At 61.9% G+C, this 12,776-nt stretch overlaps 3 protein-coding genes across 3 annotated transcripts; all 3 read left to right on the top strand.

The window, feature by feature from the left end:
• Positions 1–1,922: 1,922 nt before the first annotated feature.
• HBZ0 (zeta globin) lies at positions 1,923–2,775 on the top strand. Its single transcript, NM_001171415.1, is given in 3 exon segments — positions 1,923–2,017; positions 2,298–2,502; positions 2,647–2,775. Coding segments are annotated over 3 exon segments (429 nt in total).
• Positions 2,776–5,617: 2,842 nt separating this feature from the next.
• Positions 5,618–6,676, top strand: LOC100357885 (hemoglobin subunit zeta). Its single transcript, XM_070063904.1, is given in 6 exon segments — positions 5,618–5,823; positions 6,104–6,147; positions 6,150–6,251; positions 6,254–6,306; positions 6,451–6,569; positions 6,661–6,676. Coding segments are annotated over 6 exon segments (429 nt in total). The 5' UTR covers positions 5,618–5,728.
• Positions 6,677–10,174: 3,498 nt separating this feature from the next.
• HBA (alpha-hemoglobin) lies at positions 10,175–10,886 on the top strand. Its single transcript, NM_001082389.2, is given in 3 exon segments — positions 10,175–10,305; positions 10,383–10,587; positions 10,671–10,886. Coding segments are annotated over 3 exon segments (429 nt in total). The 5' UTR covers positions 10,175–10,210; the 3' UTR covers positions 10,800–10,886.
• Positions 10,887–12,776: the final 1,890 nt, after the last annotated feature.

The raw sequence follows: 12,776 nt of genomic DNA, 5'->3' as shown, positions 1-12,776 counted from the left end.
TAATTTCAGCAAAACACTTGTACAAATATTCACCAGAAACAATAGAGCAGAGCAAATGAGCACACACAAGGAGGCGTCCATGCTAGCAGAGGCACAGGGTGAGCCACAGGGACACACGACGGCACGCCCGTCAGGACAGCCTGGAGGGACACGGTGGCACATTGCAGGCCGTGGCCCGTCCCTTCATGCTGACAGGGCGGGAACAGGGCAGCTTCCGAGGATATCAGAGACACACGTGTCTACCCTGCTGGGAACCCTGCACAGAAGGAAGCCTGTGTTCCCACGGAGCCCACCCCGTGAATGTTCACAGTGGCTGTCTGGGCCATAGCAACCCAAATGTCCTCCAGGCGTGCACGGACCACGTCCGGCCTTGCCCCAGAGAGGAGTCGAGTGCTGCCGCCCAGCCCCGCCCGGATGAAGGGGAAGGAGGCATCTGCACAGACTGCACCGATGACTCCATGGACACGACGTTCCTTTTGGGATTTACTTATTGGAAAAGCTGAGTTGTAGAGACAGAGACATGGAGAGAGAAAGAGAGAGAGGGAGAGAGAGAGAGGGAGAGAGAGAGAGAGGGACAGAGAAAGAGAGGGACAGAGAGAGAGGGACAGAGAGAGATCTTCCATCCACTATTCACTCCACAAACGGCTTCGAAGGCTGGGACTGGGCCAGGCTGGAGCCAGGAGCCTGGACACCATCCTGTGTGGCACGGAGGTGGCAGGCACCCAGGCTCTGGGGCCATCTTCTGCTGCTTTCCCAGGCACATTAGGAGCGGGCTGGACTGGAAGAAGAGCAGCCCACCCTCCAACCGCTGCCCACATGGAATGCCTGTGTCACACACAGTGGCTTAACCCACTGTGCACGGTGCTGGCCCATACAGGACATTCTTGCAAAACACAAACTTGTAGTGGTTTCCAGAGGTTGGGAGGGGAGGAGGGCAGCCAGAGCGTGGCTGAGGAGTGTGCGGGTGATGGAGCTGGCTGTGTGTGGCAGCTGCTGGTTACAGCCCAGACAAGCCTAAAGCGACAGAGGTGACTATCTTGTGCTGGGATTTTTCTTCTATCTCGTCGTGTGGGGAGGCTATCGGCCTCACTGCTGGGAGAGCCGGGTCAGGGCCCACCTCCACTCCTGCTGGTGTGGCCCCGGGAGGCAGCACTGACAGCTGCACTACCTGGATTCTGCCACTCCCGCGGGAGACCTGGATGCACTTCCTGGCTCCTGGCCTCAGCCCTGGCCCAGCTCCTGCCGTGCAGGCCCTCGTCTGCCTGGCAAGTACACAAAGGATCTCTAAGACATAGAAGGCAGGTGCCCGTGCTGCAGCGGCCCCGCCCAGGGCAACACTGGGGTCCCCAGCAGCAGCACGTGACCTCAGGTGGCTGATCTCCCATCAGCCTGCCGGCTCCTCCCAAGCTCAGGGCACAGAGGGCTCCGCTCAGCGCCCCAGGGAGAGCCGTGTTCCTGGAGGGAACTCAGGGTCACAGACACCCGTGGGTCGGCCTGACCAGTGCCTGGGTGGGGTGGCCCGAGGGCGGGCAGCGGCCCCTGCTGCTCTGGTTGTCCCCATTTTGTGACTCTGGGAGGATGAGGACAGCGCAGCACGGCCATGCCGGGATGACCCCTGGGACGGCAGGGCCCCTATCTCCCCTGGACCCAGTGGAGAGACTGCGGCCAACGCCCCTGGAAGGCCCAGCAAGAGTGGTAGCCCCTCACCCGCCTCCCCCACCAGGCCCTGACCTCCCTCTGTCATTGCTCCAGATAAGAGACCCCACCCCCACTGCCCCTTCCCCTCTTCCCCTCTTCCCAGAAGAGCCAGGGCCTGGCTGGACTCTGCTCCCCGTATATAAGGGAGCCTGCGGGCTGAGCACCACCACACCCAGTGCTCAGCACCTCCAGCCCCTGTGCAGCAGCCCAGCCCCGGCCTCACCATGTCTCTGACCAAGAGCGAGAGGACCATCATCATGTCCCTCTGGGACAAGGTCTCCTCCCAGTCTGAGGCCATCGGCACTGAGGCCCTGGAGAGGTAGGTGCCCCATGGGTCGCAGCCTGAGTGTCCAGACCAGGGACGGGGAGAGGTCAGGAGGAGGGACGGTGACGCAGTGGCCAGTCTTCCTGCTCACAGCCTCCACCAGCAGCTGGGGACTGAGTGACAGGAACAGGGGAGCAGGGGCTGGGCTGGGCCGCAGTCCCTGTCTGAAATGCCCGTGTGCGCTCCCTGTGGACTGCACGCTGGGTTTTGCCTTGCAAACACTGCGTGAAAGTGGGCTTCTCCTGACTGCTGGGTGTGGGGCGCCCGCCCCCAGGCTCTTCCTCAGCTTCCCGCAGACCAAGACCTACTTCCCGCACTTCGACCTGCATGCGGGCTCCGCGCAGCTGCGCGCTCACGGCGCCAAGGTGGCGGCCGCGCTGGGCGACGCGGTCAAGAACATCGACAACTTGGCCGGCGGGCTGTCCAAGCTGAGCGAGCTGCACGCCTACGTGTTGCGTGTGGACCCGGTCAACTTCAGGGTGAGTGCAGAGCGCGGGCGACTGGGTGGGACGGGGCCGGGTGGGCAGGGCTGGGCGCGAGGTCCTGCCTGGGGTAGGAGTTGGGGTCCGGAGCGGCCCACGGCGGCCACCCCTGCCTGTCCCTGACCGCCCCCTGCCGCACAGCTCCTGTCCCACTGCCTGCTGGTCACCCTGGCCGTGCACCTGCCCGCGGACTTCACCGCCGAGTCCCACGCCGCCTGGGACAAGTTCCTGTGCCAAGTGTCCGCCATCCTGACTGAGAAGTACCGCTGAGAGCGCTCCGCACCCCTGGACACCCCCGCCCCGTACCTCTGAACCCCCCGGGCCCTCCCTCCACTCCCCAATAAACTCATGTGGACGGACGCGCTGTGTCCTGTATTCCTTGTGCTGGGGGGAAGGGGGCAGAAACTGTGCCCTGGGGGCTGGGTGGGTGTCCCCAGTGAGCCTTCCATGCACTGAGTCAGGAGCCTGGCACCCTGTCACCCGTGACCCCAGTGTCTGAACTGGGTTCCAGCTGCTCCCGCCGTCCCAGGGGCATCCCCGAGACCTTGGAGAGTGGGAGCAGCTCTGGAGCAGCTGTGGGGCAGGGTGGGCAGGGGAGGAGGCCCCAGACTTCCTCAGGGGGAAAGGTGTCCTGGGGCCAGCACCCTCCTTTGAAATATGGCCAACTACATCACACCCACCAAACGGAAGCAGGCTGTCCTACACAGAGGCAGCCACCAGAAATCCTCTCTCACTGACACCCATCCCCTGGAACCAGGGCCCCGGGTTGGAGAGTTCGTGTCGGGGGCTCACCTCCCCTCCTCTGTTGCACAGCCCCACAGCCAGGCCCTGGGCAGGCCCCTGGTGCCCTGCTTCCTGAGTCCTGCAGGCTGGCCAGGAGCTCACTGTGTGCCCAGGCCTCTGGCATCTCCCTCGTCCACGGCTGGCACCCCTGGAACTGGCCCCTGTCCTAGTGCAGACAGCCCAGACTCCAGCAGCTCTCGCACACCCTCCTGGCTGAATGCCCTGGGAGCGCCATCGGGCGTCCAGCCTGGCCCAACCCCAGCACAAGCCTGGGCACCAGCCCTCGTAGCACTCTGGGCAGTGTCAGGCCCTGGCACCGCTTTCTCTGCCATGGCCTCGGCTGAGCCGTTGGCAGCTCCCTCCCCACCACCAACTCCCCCTGCACAGCCCCATCCATCTTCACTCAATATACAAAAACACTGAAGAGATAACCAGGGGCCCGCGCTGCGGCTCACTAGGCTATCCTCTGCCTGCAGTGCTGGCACCCCGGGTTCTAGTCCCGGCCGGGGCGTTGGATTCTGTCCCGGGTGCCCCTCTTCCATCCCAGCTCTCTGCTGTGGCCCAGGAGTGCAGTGGAGAATGGCCCAGGTCCTGGGGCCCTGCACCCACATGGGAGGCCTGCAGGAGGCATCTGACTGTTGGCTTCGGATCAGCGCAGCACACCGGCCGTAGCGGCCACTTGGGGGTGAACCAACAGAAATGGAAGACCTTTCTCTCTCTCTCTCTCTCACGAACTCTGCCCGTCCAAAAAAGAAAAAAAAAGAAAGAAAGAAACAAAGAAATAACCAGGGGTGGGTGTTGGCACAGTGAGAAGTCACACCCACATCCCTGAGTGCCTGGTCTGGGTCCTGGCTCCATGTGCGTCAGATCCATTTCTTGCACAGTGCACCCTGGGAAGGAGGGAGGTGATGACTCAAGGACTTGGGTTCCTGACAGGCACTGGAGACACTGGCTCCCGGCTTAGGCCAGCACAGCTGGAGCTGTTGCAGCTCTTTGGGAAATGAACCAGTGGGTGGGAGTGCTACCTCCCTTACTCTCTTCTCTCTGCCTTTCAAATACAGAAACATCTTGAGAAGAGAGAGACAGAGACAGGATCAGGCGTTGTGTGGCCCTGATGAAGCACCCTTGGGAGGCCTGCATGTCGTACCAGAGTGCCCGTTGAAGCCCTGCTGCTTCCCTCCCTCAGCTCCCTGGGATGCAGTGGGTGACGACCCCTGCACTTAGGGCCCTGCCACCCAGGTGCGACCCGGATGGAGTTCCTCCTGGTTTGCCCAATTCAGCCCAGTGAAAGCATATGGGGAGTGAAGTAGCAGATGGGAGACCAATCCGAGGACTTCCCTATCTTTGTGTCACTCTGCCTTTCAATTCAGTACATAAATAAATCATTAAGAACCAAACAAAAATGAAGAGGAATTTTTTTCTGATTTATTTGAGAGGCAGAATAATAGAGAGGAAGAGTCAGAGAGACAGAGATCTTCCACCTGCTGGTTCACTCCCCAAAAGGCTGCAATGGCCAGAGCTGGGCCTGTTTGGAGCCAGGAGCCAGGAGCTTCTTCTGGGTCTCCCACATGGGAGGAGGGCTCCAAACACTTGGGCTGTCTTCCACTGCTTTCCCAGGCACATTAGCAGAGAGCTGGACCAGAGCAGAGCAGCAAGGACCAGAACTGGTGCCCCTATGGGATGCCACAGCTGCAGGTGGCAGCTTTACCCACAGGGCAACAGATCCAGCCCCACATCAAATTTTCAAATGAGCACAGCATGGGGTTGCTGTCATGGCGCAGGGCCCTGTGGCTTAGCCGCCTGCACCTGGCATCAAACTGGAGTCCCTGGCAGCTCCACCTCTGACCCAGCTCCATGCTACCAGCCTGGGAAAGGCATGGGGAGGTGGCCCCAAGTGTTTGGGAGACCTGGGTGGAGCCCCTGCTCCTGGCTTCAGCCTGGGTCAGCTAAGGCCTTTGTGGCAGCAGAGCTGTGGGCCGGCAGATGGAGGAGCTCTCTCTTCTGTCTCTGCCTCTCTCTTGGAAGTCTTTCACTAAATGAATAAAATAATTTCAGCAAAACACTTGTACAAATATTCACCAGAAACAATAGAACAGAGCAAATGAGCACACACAAGGAGGCGTCCATGCTTGCAGAGGCACAGGGTGAGCCACAGGGACACACGACGGCACGCCCGTCAGGACAGCCCGGAGGGACACGGTGGCACATTGCAGGCCGTGGCCCGTCCCTTCATGCCGACAGGGCGGGAACAGGGCAGCATCCTAGGATGTCAGAGACACATGGCAGCCCTGCTGTGCACTCCTCTTCCCCTCTTCCCAGAGGAGCCAGGGCCTGGCTGGACTCTGCTCCCCGTATATAAGGGAGCCTGCGGGCTGAGCACCACCACACCCAGTGCTCAGCACCTCCAGCCCCTGTGCAGCAGCCCAGCCCCGGCCTCACCATGTCTCTGACCAAGAGCAAGAGGACCATCATCATGTCCCTCTGGGACAAGGTCTTCTCCCAGTCTGAGGCCATCGGCACTGAGGCCCTGGAGAGGTAGGTGCCCCATGGGTCGCAGCCTGAGTGTCCAGACCAGGGACGGGGAGAGGTCAGGAGGAGGGACGGTGACGCAGTGGCCAGTCTTCCTGCTCACAGCCTCCACCAGCAGCTGGGGACTGAGTGACAGGAACAGGGGAGCAGGGGCTGGGCTGGGCCGCAGTCCCTGTCTGAAATGCCCGTGTGCGCTCCCTGTGGACTGCACGCTGGGTTTTGCCTTGCAAACACTGCGTGAAAGTGGGCTTCTCCTGACTGCTGGGTGTGGGGCGCCCGCCCCCAGGCTCTTCCTCAGCTTCCCGCAGACCAAGACCTACTTCCAGCACTTCAACTTCGCCACCGCTCGGCACAGGTGCGCACTCCGGGTGCCAACGTGGTGACTGCACTGGACGACGCAGTCAAGAACATGGACAACTTGGATGGCGGGCTGTCCATGTGAGCAGACTGCACGCCAATGTGCTGCAGGTGGACCCGGTCAACTTCAGGGTGAGTGCAGAGCGTGGTCTGCTGGGTTGGACATGGCCTTGAGGGTAGGGCTGGGCGCAAGGATTGGGCTCGGTGTGGGTGGGGTATTCAGAGCGGCCCTGGGTGGTTGCCGCCAGCAGATCATGACCACCCCCTGCCACGCAGCTCCTGTCCCACTGCCTGCAGGTCACCCTGGCCAGGTACCTGCCTCAGGACTTCACCGCCGAGACCAAAACTGGCTGGGAGAAGTTCCTGGAGGAAGTGACCTACGTCCTGACCAATAGGTACTGCTTGGAGCGCTCCACACCCCTGGACAGCAGGCAACCCCTCTGTGGTCCTGAACTGCCCGGGCCCTCCCTCCACTCCCCAATAAAGTCATGCCAATGGATGAGCTGTGTCCTGTATTCCTTGTGCTGGGGGGAAGTAGCAGAACCTGTTCTCAGAGGGCTGGGTCGGTGTCTGCAGTGAGGGCCTTCAATGCCAGCCCGGCATCCCGACTCCTGCGACCCTAGGGGCTGCACTGGGGATCCAGCCGCTCCCTCTGTCCCGGGGAGCATCCCCAGGTCCCTCGGAGAGTTCAAGCGGCACAGGCACTCTGAGTCCCGAAGGCTGAAGGCACAGGCTGGTCCCTGGTCTGATAAGGTTGTGCAGGGCTGCAGCGCCATGCATGTGTGATAAGCACCCCCACACACACCCGCACTCAAGTCCCGCTCCAAATCTCCCGCCACCAGAAGCACGCGGGACAGAACAGCGGTGCAGTGGGTCCTGCGGGGTTACAGACCCTCAGCGAGGCCAGAGCAGGAACTCAGTTCAGGAGCAGGGAAGAGCTGTCACGGAGCCTCACGGCTGCCTGCAGGTGCTCCTCCCAGGAGCTACAACGGGAGCAGGGGCCTGGCTTCATTCACCCCGAGGCACTCCCTGTGGTCCGTGTCGTTCCTGGGTCTTTTACTTTAAACATGCTAATATACCTCGTGATGTGACAGAGTCTAGACATTACGGGTTTTTTAAAGGAGATTTATTTATTTGAAAGGCAGAGTTACAGAGAAAGAGGCAGAGACAGAGAACAAGAGATCTTCCATCTGCTGGATGGCTCCTCAAATGGCCACAGTGGCCAGGGCTGGGCCAGACCAGTCAGGCACCAGGAGCTTCTTCCAGACCTCCCCGTGGGTGCAGGGGCCCAAGCACCCAGGCGTCTCCCACTGCAGTCCCAGGAGCATCAGCAGGGCGCTGGGTCAGAAGTGGAGCCCCCGGGGCCTGAACTGCTGCCCACACGGGACTTGGGCTCCACAGGCAGCATCTTTCCCCGCTACGCCACTACTCCGCCCTTAGCCTGAGTCCTAACCGCCTAGCCACACACGGGCCTGAAGGGATGTTGAGGGCAAGCTGAAGGCGGTGCCATGCAGCCTCGTGCTCCCCCTCCCAGCCCTGTCCAGGGGCCCCTCCCCCAATCCGAGTCTCCCCAGGCCCCAGTAAGGAGCTAGGGTACTGGGGCTCCCAGTCTTGGAAACAACTAACACAGTGAGGAGATCCTGGAAGACAGCTCCTGGCTGAGGATCCCAGACTGTGCCGGGGCCGCCAGGCAGATGGCACCCAGCCCTGAAGAGGGGTCCTGGGGCTGGGGTCTTGAGCCTGTTGTGCAGAGCTGCCCCTCCCCCACATACTGAGATCCTGTTCCCAGAGCTGTGAGGGAGGGGCTTAGAGAACTGACCCCACGTTACCTGCAGATATGGGTAAGCTGGGGTCGGGGAGTTCCCCTGCCCCCTGTCCCCTCCCACATCCCCACTCTGCACCCCACCCCTGGTCTTTGAATAAAGCTTGACTGTCAGTGGAGTCTCTGTGTCCCTGAGGTGGGGGAGATGAGCTGGAGGACTCCACGGGCACACACTGACCCCCTCTGCAGCAGCTGTGGGGCAGGGTGGGCAGGGGAGGAGGCCCCAGATTCCTCAGGGGGAAAGGTGTCTTGGGGCCTTTTCTGAACCGTTGGCAGCTCCCTCCCCACCACTAACTCCCCCTGCACAGCCCCATCCATCTTCACTCAATATACAAAAACACTGAAGAAATAACCAGGGGTGGGTGCTGGCACAGTGAGAAGCCACACCCACATCCCTGAGTGCCTGGTCTGGGTCCTGGCTCCTTGCATGTTGGATCCATTTCTTGCACATGCACCCTGGGAAGGAGGGAGGTGATGACTCAAGGACGTGGGTTCCTGACAGCTACCTGAGACAGCAGCTGGAGTTCTGGCTCCTGGTTTTGACCTGGCTGGGCCAGCTTGTGGAACCTGGGAAATGAAGCAGTGATCAGGAGTGCTCTCTCTCCCTCTGCCTTTGAAATCCATAAAGGAAGGATTTTTCCTCTCTTGGAAGCCCCCCTCCATCCACTCTGGCTGGATCTCTTGATTCTAATAAATGTTATGAAATCTCTCTAAAAAATAAACAAATGAAATAAACTACAATCCAACCATGCCTTCCACAGTTTTTAGCTTTTAGTATTTTTAAAAATATTTTATTTATTTAATATTTGAAAGGTGGAGTTCCAGAAGCAGAAAGAGAAAGGGAGAGAGTGAGGGAGGCCTTCTGTGTGCCTGTTCATTCCCCAAATCGCCACAACGGCCAGAGCAAGGCCAACAGGAACCCAGGAGCCCGGAGTTTCTTCCAGGTCTCCCATGTGGGTCAGAGGCCCAAGGACTTGGGGCACCTTCTGCTGCTTTCAGGCCATGGCAGAGAGCTGGTTGGAAGAGGACCAGCAGGGACTTGAACTGGCGCCCATATGGGATGCTAGTACTGCAGGCGGCAGCTTTACCCGCCGGGCCACAGGGCCTCCCCCCCCCCCCCCCCGCTGGTTTTTTGTGCTACTCTAAGTGGGGAGGGAAAGGCCTTCTGCCCTGTCCCACAGCCCAGCACAGGGCCCAGGCCGGGTTGCCGGGCTCACCACTGGGTCTGTGCTCGGGGAGCCTGGGCCCTCTGCGGCTGCTGCCCCGCGCTCCCCTCCACTGTGCCCACTCCACACTCCTTCCAGGCGGCTCTGCACAGTGCTGTCACAATGCGTGCTCAGTTGTTCCCAGAAGTCATTTGCTCCACCTTTTTGCGGGACAGCTCTTCCTGCACGGGAAGCATCGGCCTGGGAAGGGCTCAAGGCACTCAGGGACTTGCGGCAGGCGGGGAAGGAAAGGGCTCCCACAGGCCTGGAGGGGCCTCAGCCCCCAGACTCCGGGGAGCGCAGGGTTGGGGCAGGACCAGGACCAGGGCAGGTGTGAGAAGGGGTGAGGAGAGCAGGGCTCAGGCGGGCCTGCACAGCTCGGCCTCCTGGACACGGGGTCTTGAGTCGGGGTCCTGAGCCGGGTGGGGGTCGGGGTTGGGGTGAGGGGGACGACCGGCCGGAGGACACCCCTTCAACTCACTCCCCAAGCAAGGGGACGTGAACCGGTGCCCATAGGGGACGCCAGCATTCCAGGCCTCCGGAATGCCACACGTGGGAGTCCTCCCAGCCAGCAAGGGGGCTGTGCCGGCGGGCACCGAGTCCTCGACAGCCCCGTGGTCCGCACAGCTCCGCACGCCCCGTGGGTGCAGCGGGCGGGGAAGAGGCCCCTACAGGCGCAGGCTGGGCGCGGAGCGGGAGCCCCGGCTGCGCCCATTTTGCGCCGCGGTGTTTGTCCCTTCCCGCGGCCGTCGCTGGGTCCCGCGCGGCGGGGCCGGCCGAGCGGCCAGCGCGGGAGGGACTCTGCTTCGCGGAGCGTGGCTCGGCGGGGCCGGGTCCAGGGCAGACGCCGCGAGGGCGCCCCCAGCGGTGGCCGGCCGCCGCGCGCCCCGGCCGCGCCGGCCAATGAGCGGGGCCCCGCTGGGCGTGCCCGCAGCACCTCGGGCTTAAAAGCGCCGCGCAGTCTGGGCTCCGCACACTTCTGGTCCAGTCCGACTGAGAAGGAACCACCATGGTGCTGTCTCCCGCTGACAAGACCAACATCAAGACTGCCTGGGAAAAGATCGGCAGCCACGGTGGCGAGTATGGCGCCGAGGCCGTGGAGAGGTGAGGACCCCCGCCCCGCCCCGCCCCGCCCGAGCCCGCCGGCGCCGCGCCCCGCTCACGGCCTCCTGTCCCCGCAGGATGTTCCTGGGCTTCCCCACCACCAAGACCTACTTCCCCCACTTCGACTTCACCCACGGCTCTGAGCAGATCAAAGCCCACGGCAAGAAGGTGTCCGAAGCCCTGACCAAGGCCGTGGGCCACCTGGACGACCTGCCCGGCGCCCTGTCTACTCTCAGCGACCTGCACGCGCACAAGCTGCGGGTGGACCCGGTGAATTTCAAGGTGAGCCCGCAGCCCGGCTGGGAGCGTCGCGGGGGTCGGCGGTCCCCGACCACACCCACCGACGTCCGCCCCTCTCTCTGCAGCTCCTGTCCCACTGCCTGCTGGTGACCCTGGCCAACCACCACCCCAGTGAATTCACCCCTGCGGTGCACGCCTCCCTGGACAAGTTCCTGGCCAACGTGAGCACCGTGCTGACCTCCAAATATCGTTAAGCTGGAGCCTGGGAGCCGGCCTGGCCCTCCGCCCCCCCCATCCCCGCAGCCCACCCCTGGTCTTTGAATAAAGTCTGAGTGAGTGGCCGACAGTGTCCGTGGAGTCTCTGTGACCTGAGGTGCAGGGCCGGCCTGGGGACACGTCCGTGCACGTGCCGAGGCCCCCTGTGCAGCTGCAAGGGACAGGAGTGGGCAACCGGCTGGTTCCTTCCTTCCTGCTTGCAAGTCCACGAGGGGCTGCTGAAAGAACCCCCCACACACACATGCACACACTCGTGCCACTCGGCTGCCTCCAGCCTGGGTCCCCGGCTCCCCCAGATCTCGGGGGGGCACTGGCTCTCCCTCAGCCTCCCAAACGTACCCACCCACCCACCCACCCACGGTGCAGACAAAACCGGAGGTCGAGTGCAGGCTGCAGATCCCAGCAGCACCCGGGGACGCTCACTCCTAAGACCCTTAGGTCGCGCTTGGGGCCAGTGAGGCCCAGTGCCCACGTGGCCACCCTGGGGCTGGCACCCCTGCCTTGAGGCAGCGGGGGCCCGGGGTGGACAGTGCCCGCGGCAGGCTTCCTTCCTGAAGAGGGAGGTTTGCCGTGCCATCCAGCCCCTGGCTAACACCAGTGTCCTCTCACGCCCAGTCTGGGGCTCCTCCTTGGAGGACACCGTGGCAGCCCCTTGGGCACCTCGGGGGCAGTGGGAGCCGTGGGAAGGGGCGTCTTCGCTCCTTGAGAGGAAGGGAGACAGGTGAGGGTGGGGCGGGACAGGTGCACCTGAGCAGGTGAATGGGCAGACTGTGGTGCCACCGTAGCCAGGAATGGTGGAGCACCGCCGTAGCCGGGAATGGTGGGGCACCGCCGTAGCCGGGAATGGTGGGGCACCGCCGTAGCCGGGAATGGTGGGGCACGGCTGAACCTGCAACACTGCCTGCTGAGGAGCAGCCGGGCGCAGGAGCCCACCCACTGGGGTGGAGACCCCGCTTCTCCAACCAGACGCCCAGCTCCGTGCAGCTCAGGTTGGGGAGCAGTGGTCATCGATGACCAGGCTGGAGACTCGGCTTCTTAGCCGCTGGCTTGCTTCCTCTGCTCCCGCCTGGGTTTTGTGGTCAGTCAGCAGAAGGGCGGGGGGGGGGGGCTCCAGTGCCCAGGTCTGTGGGAGGGGTGGAGGCACTGTGAGGGGACCACTTGGGGGTGCGGCTGGCAGGGCGTGACCCCATGTGCTCTGTGGGTCTCCTGGAGTTCCATTCAGGGACGTGGCCCCCACAAGTGCCAGGGCTCAGCAGTGGGAGACACACTGCCCGGAGGCGGCACACCCACATTAGGTGGACCACAGACGCCAGTCCTCTGCTGGCCCCGGCTGTGTCCGGCTTCCCCTGACCCCCGCGTGCCCTCTCGGGTCCAGGGCCACCTCTGCAGCAAGCAGAGGCGCTCACTTGCCTGGAATCACGGCAGGCCAGTCCTGCTTGAATTAACCCAGAGTGGACACTGATAAGTGTCATAAGTAGAAAGTATAGCTAATTGGCGTCATGGGTATACAGCTGCTATTTAGTAGGTTAGGAATTTGTGTGTGTGGCTGTCTCTGTAATTACAATTACAACCTCAGTGCCTTAAGTCATCAACACTCAGCTTATAATGTCTGTGTGCATCTTGTTTCATAATTGGATAATGAATCTATATTCAAATTAATGTAACGTTGATTTCTGTCCAAGAAAAATAAATGCAAGCATTTAAAAAATCTATGACTTTTTTTAAAAGTCCACATGTTGAATAATCCCATTTATTAAACACACACACACACACACAACAAGCAAATCCGTGGAAACAGAGAGGAGGTTGGTGGGCTGGAGGAGGGGCTGGAGGCACTGCCCCGGCAGTTTGGGAGTAGAGGTGGGGAGGGTCGCACGCGCTGGCTTGACAGCTCAGTGTGGGAGCTGCAAGGCTCGGCTAGGCACTCAGCAGGTGCAGGTGTTGGCCGCCCGCAA

Source organism: Oryctolagus cuniculus, chromosome 19, assembly GCF_964237555.1.
Source record: "Oryctolagus cuniculus chromosome 19, mOryCun1.1, whole genome shotgun sequence".
In the NCBI taxonomy this organism is placed as follows: Eukaryota; Metazoa; Chordata; class Mammalia; order Lagomorpha; family Leporidae; genus Oryctolagus; species Oryctolagus cuniculus.
The sequence above is the reverse complement of the archived record's forward strand: the minus strand, read 5'-3'. Positions and strand labels throughout refer to the sequence as shown.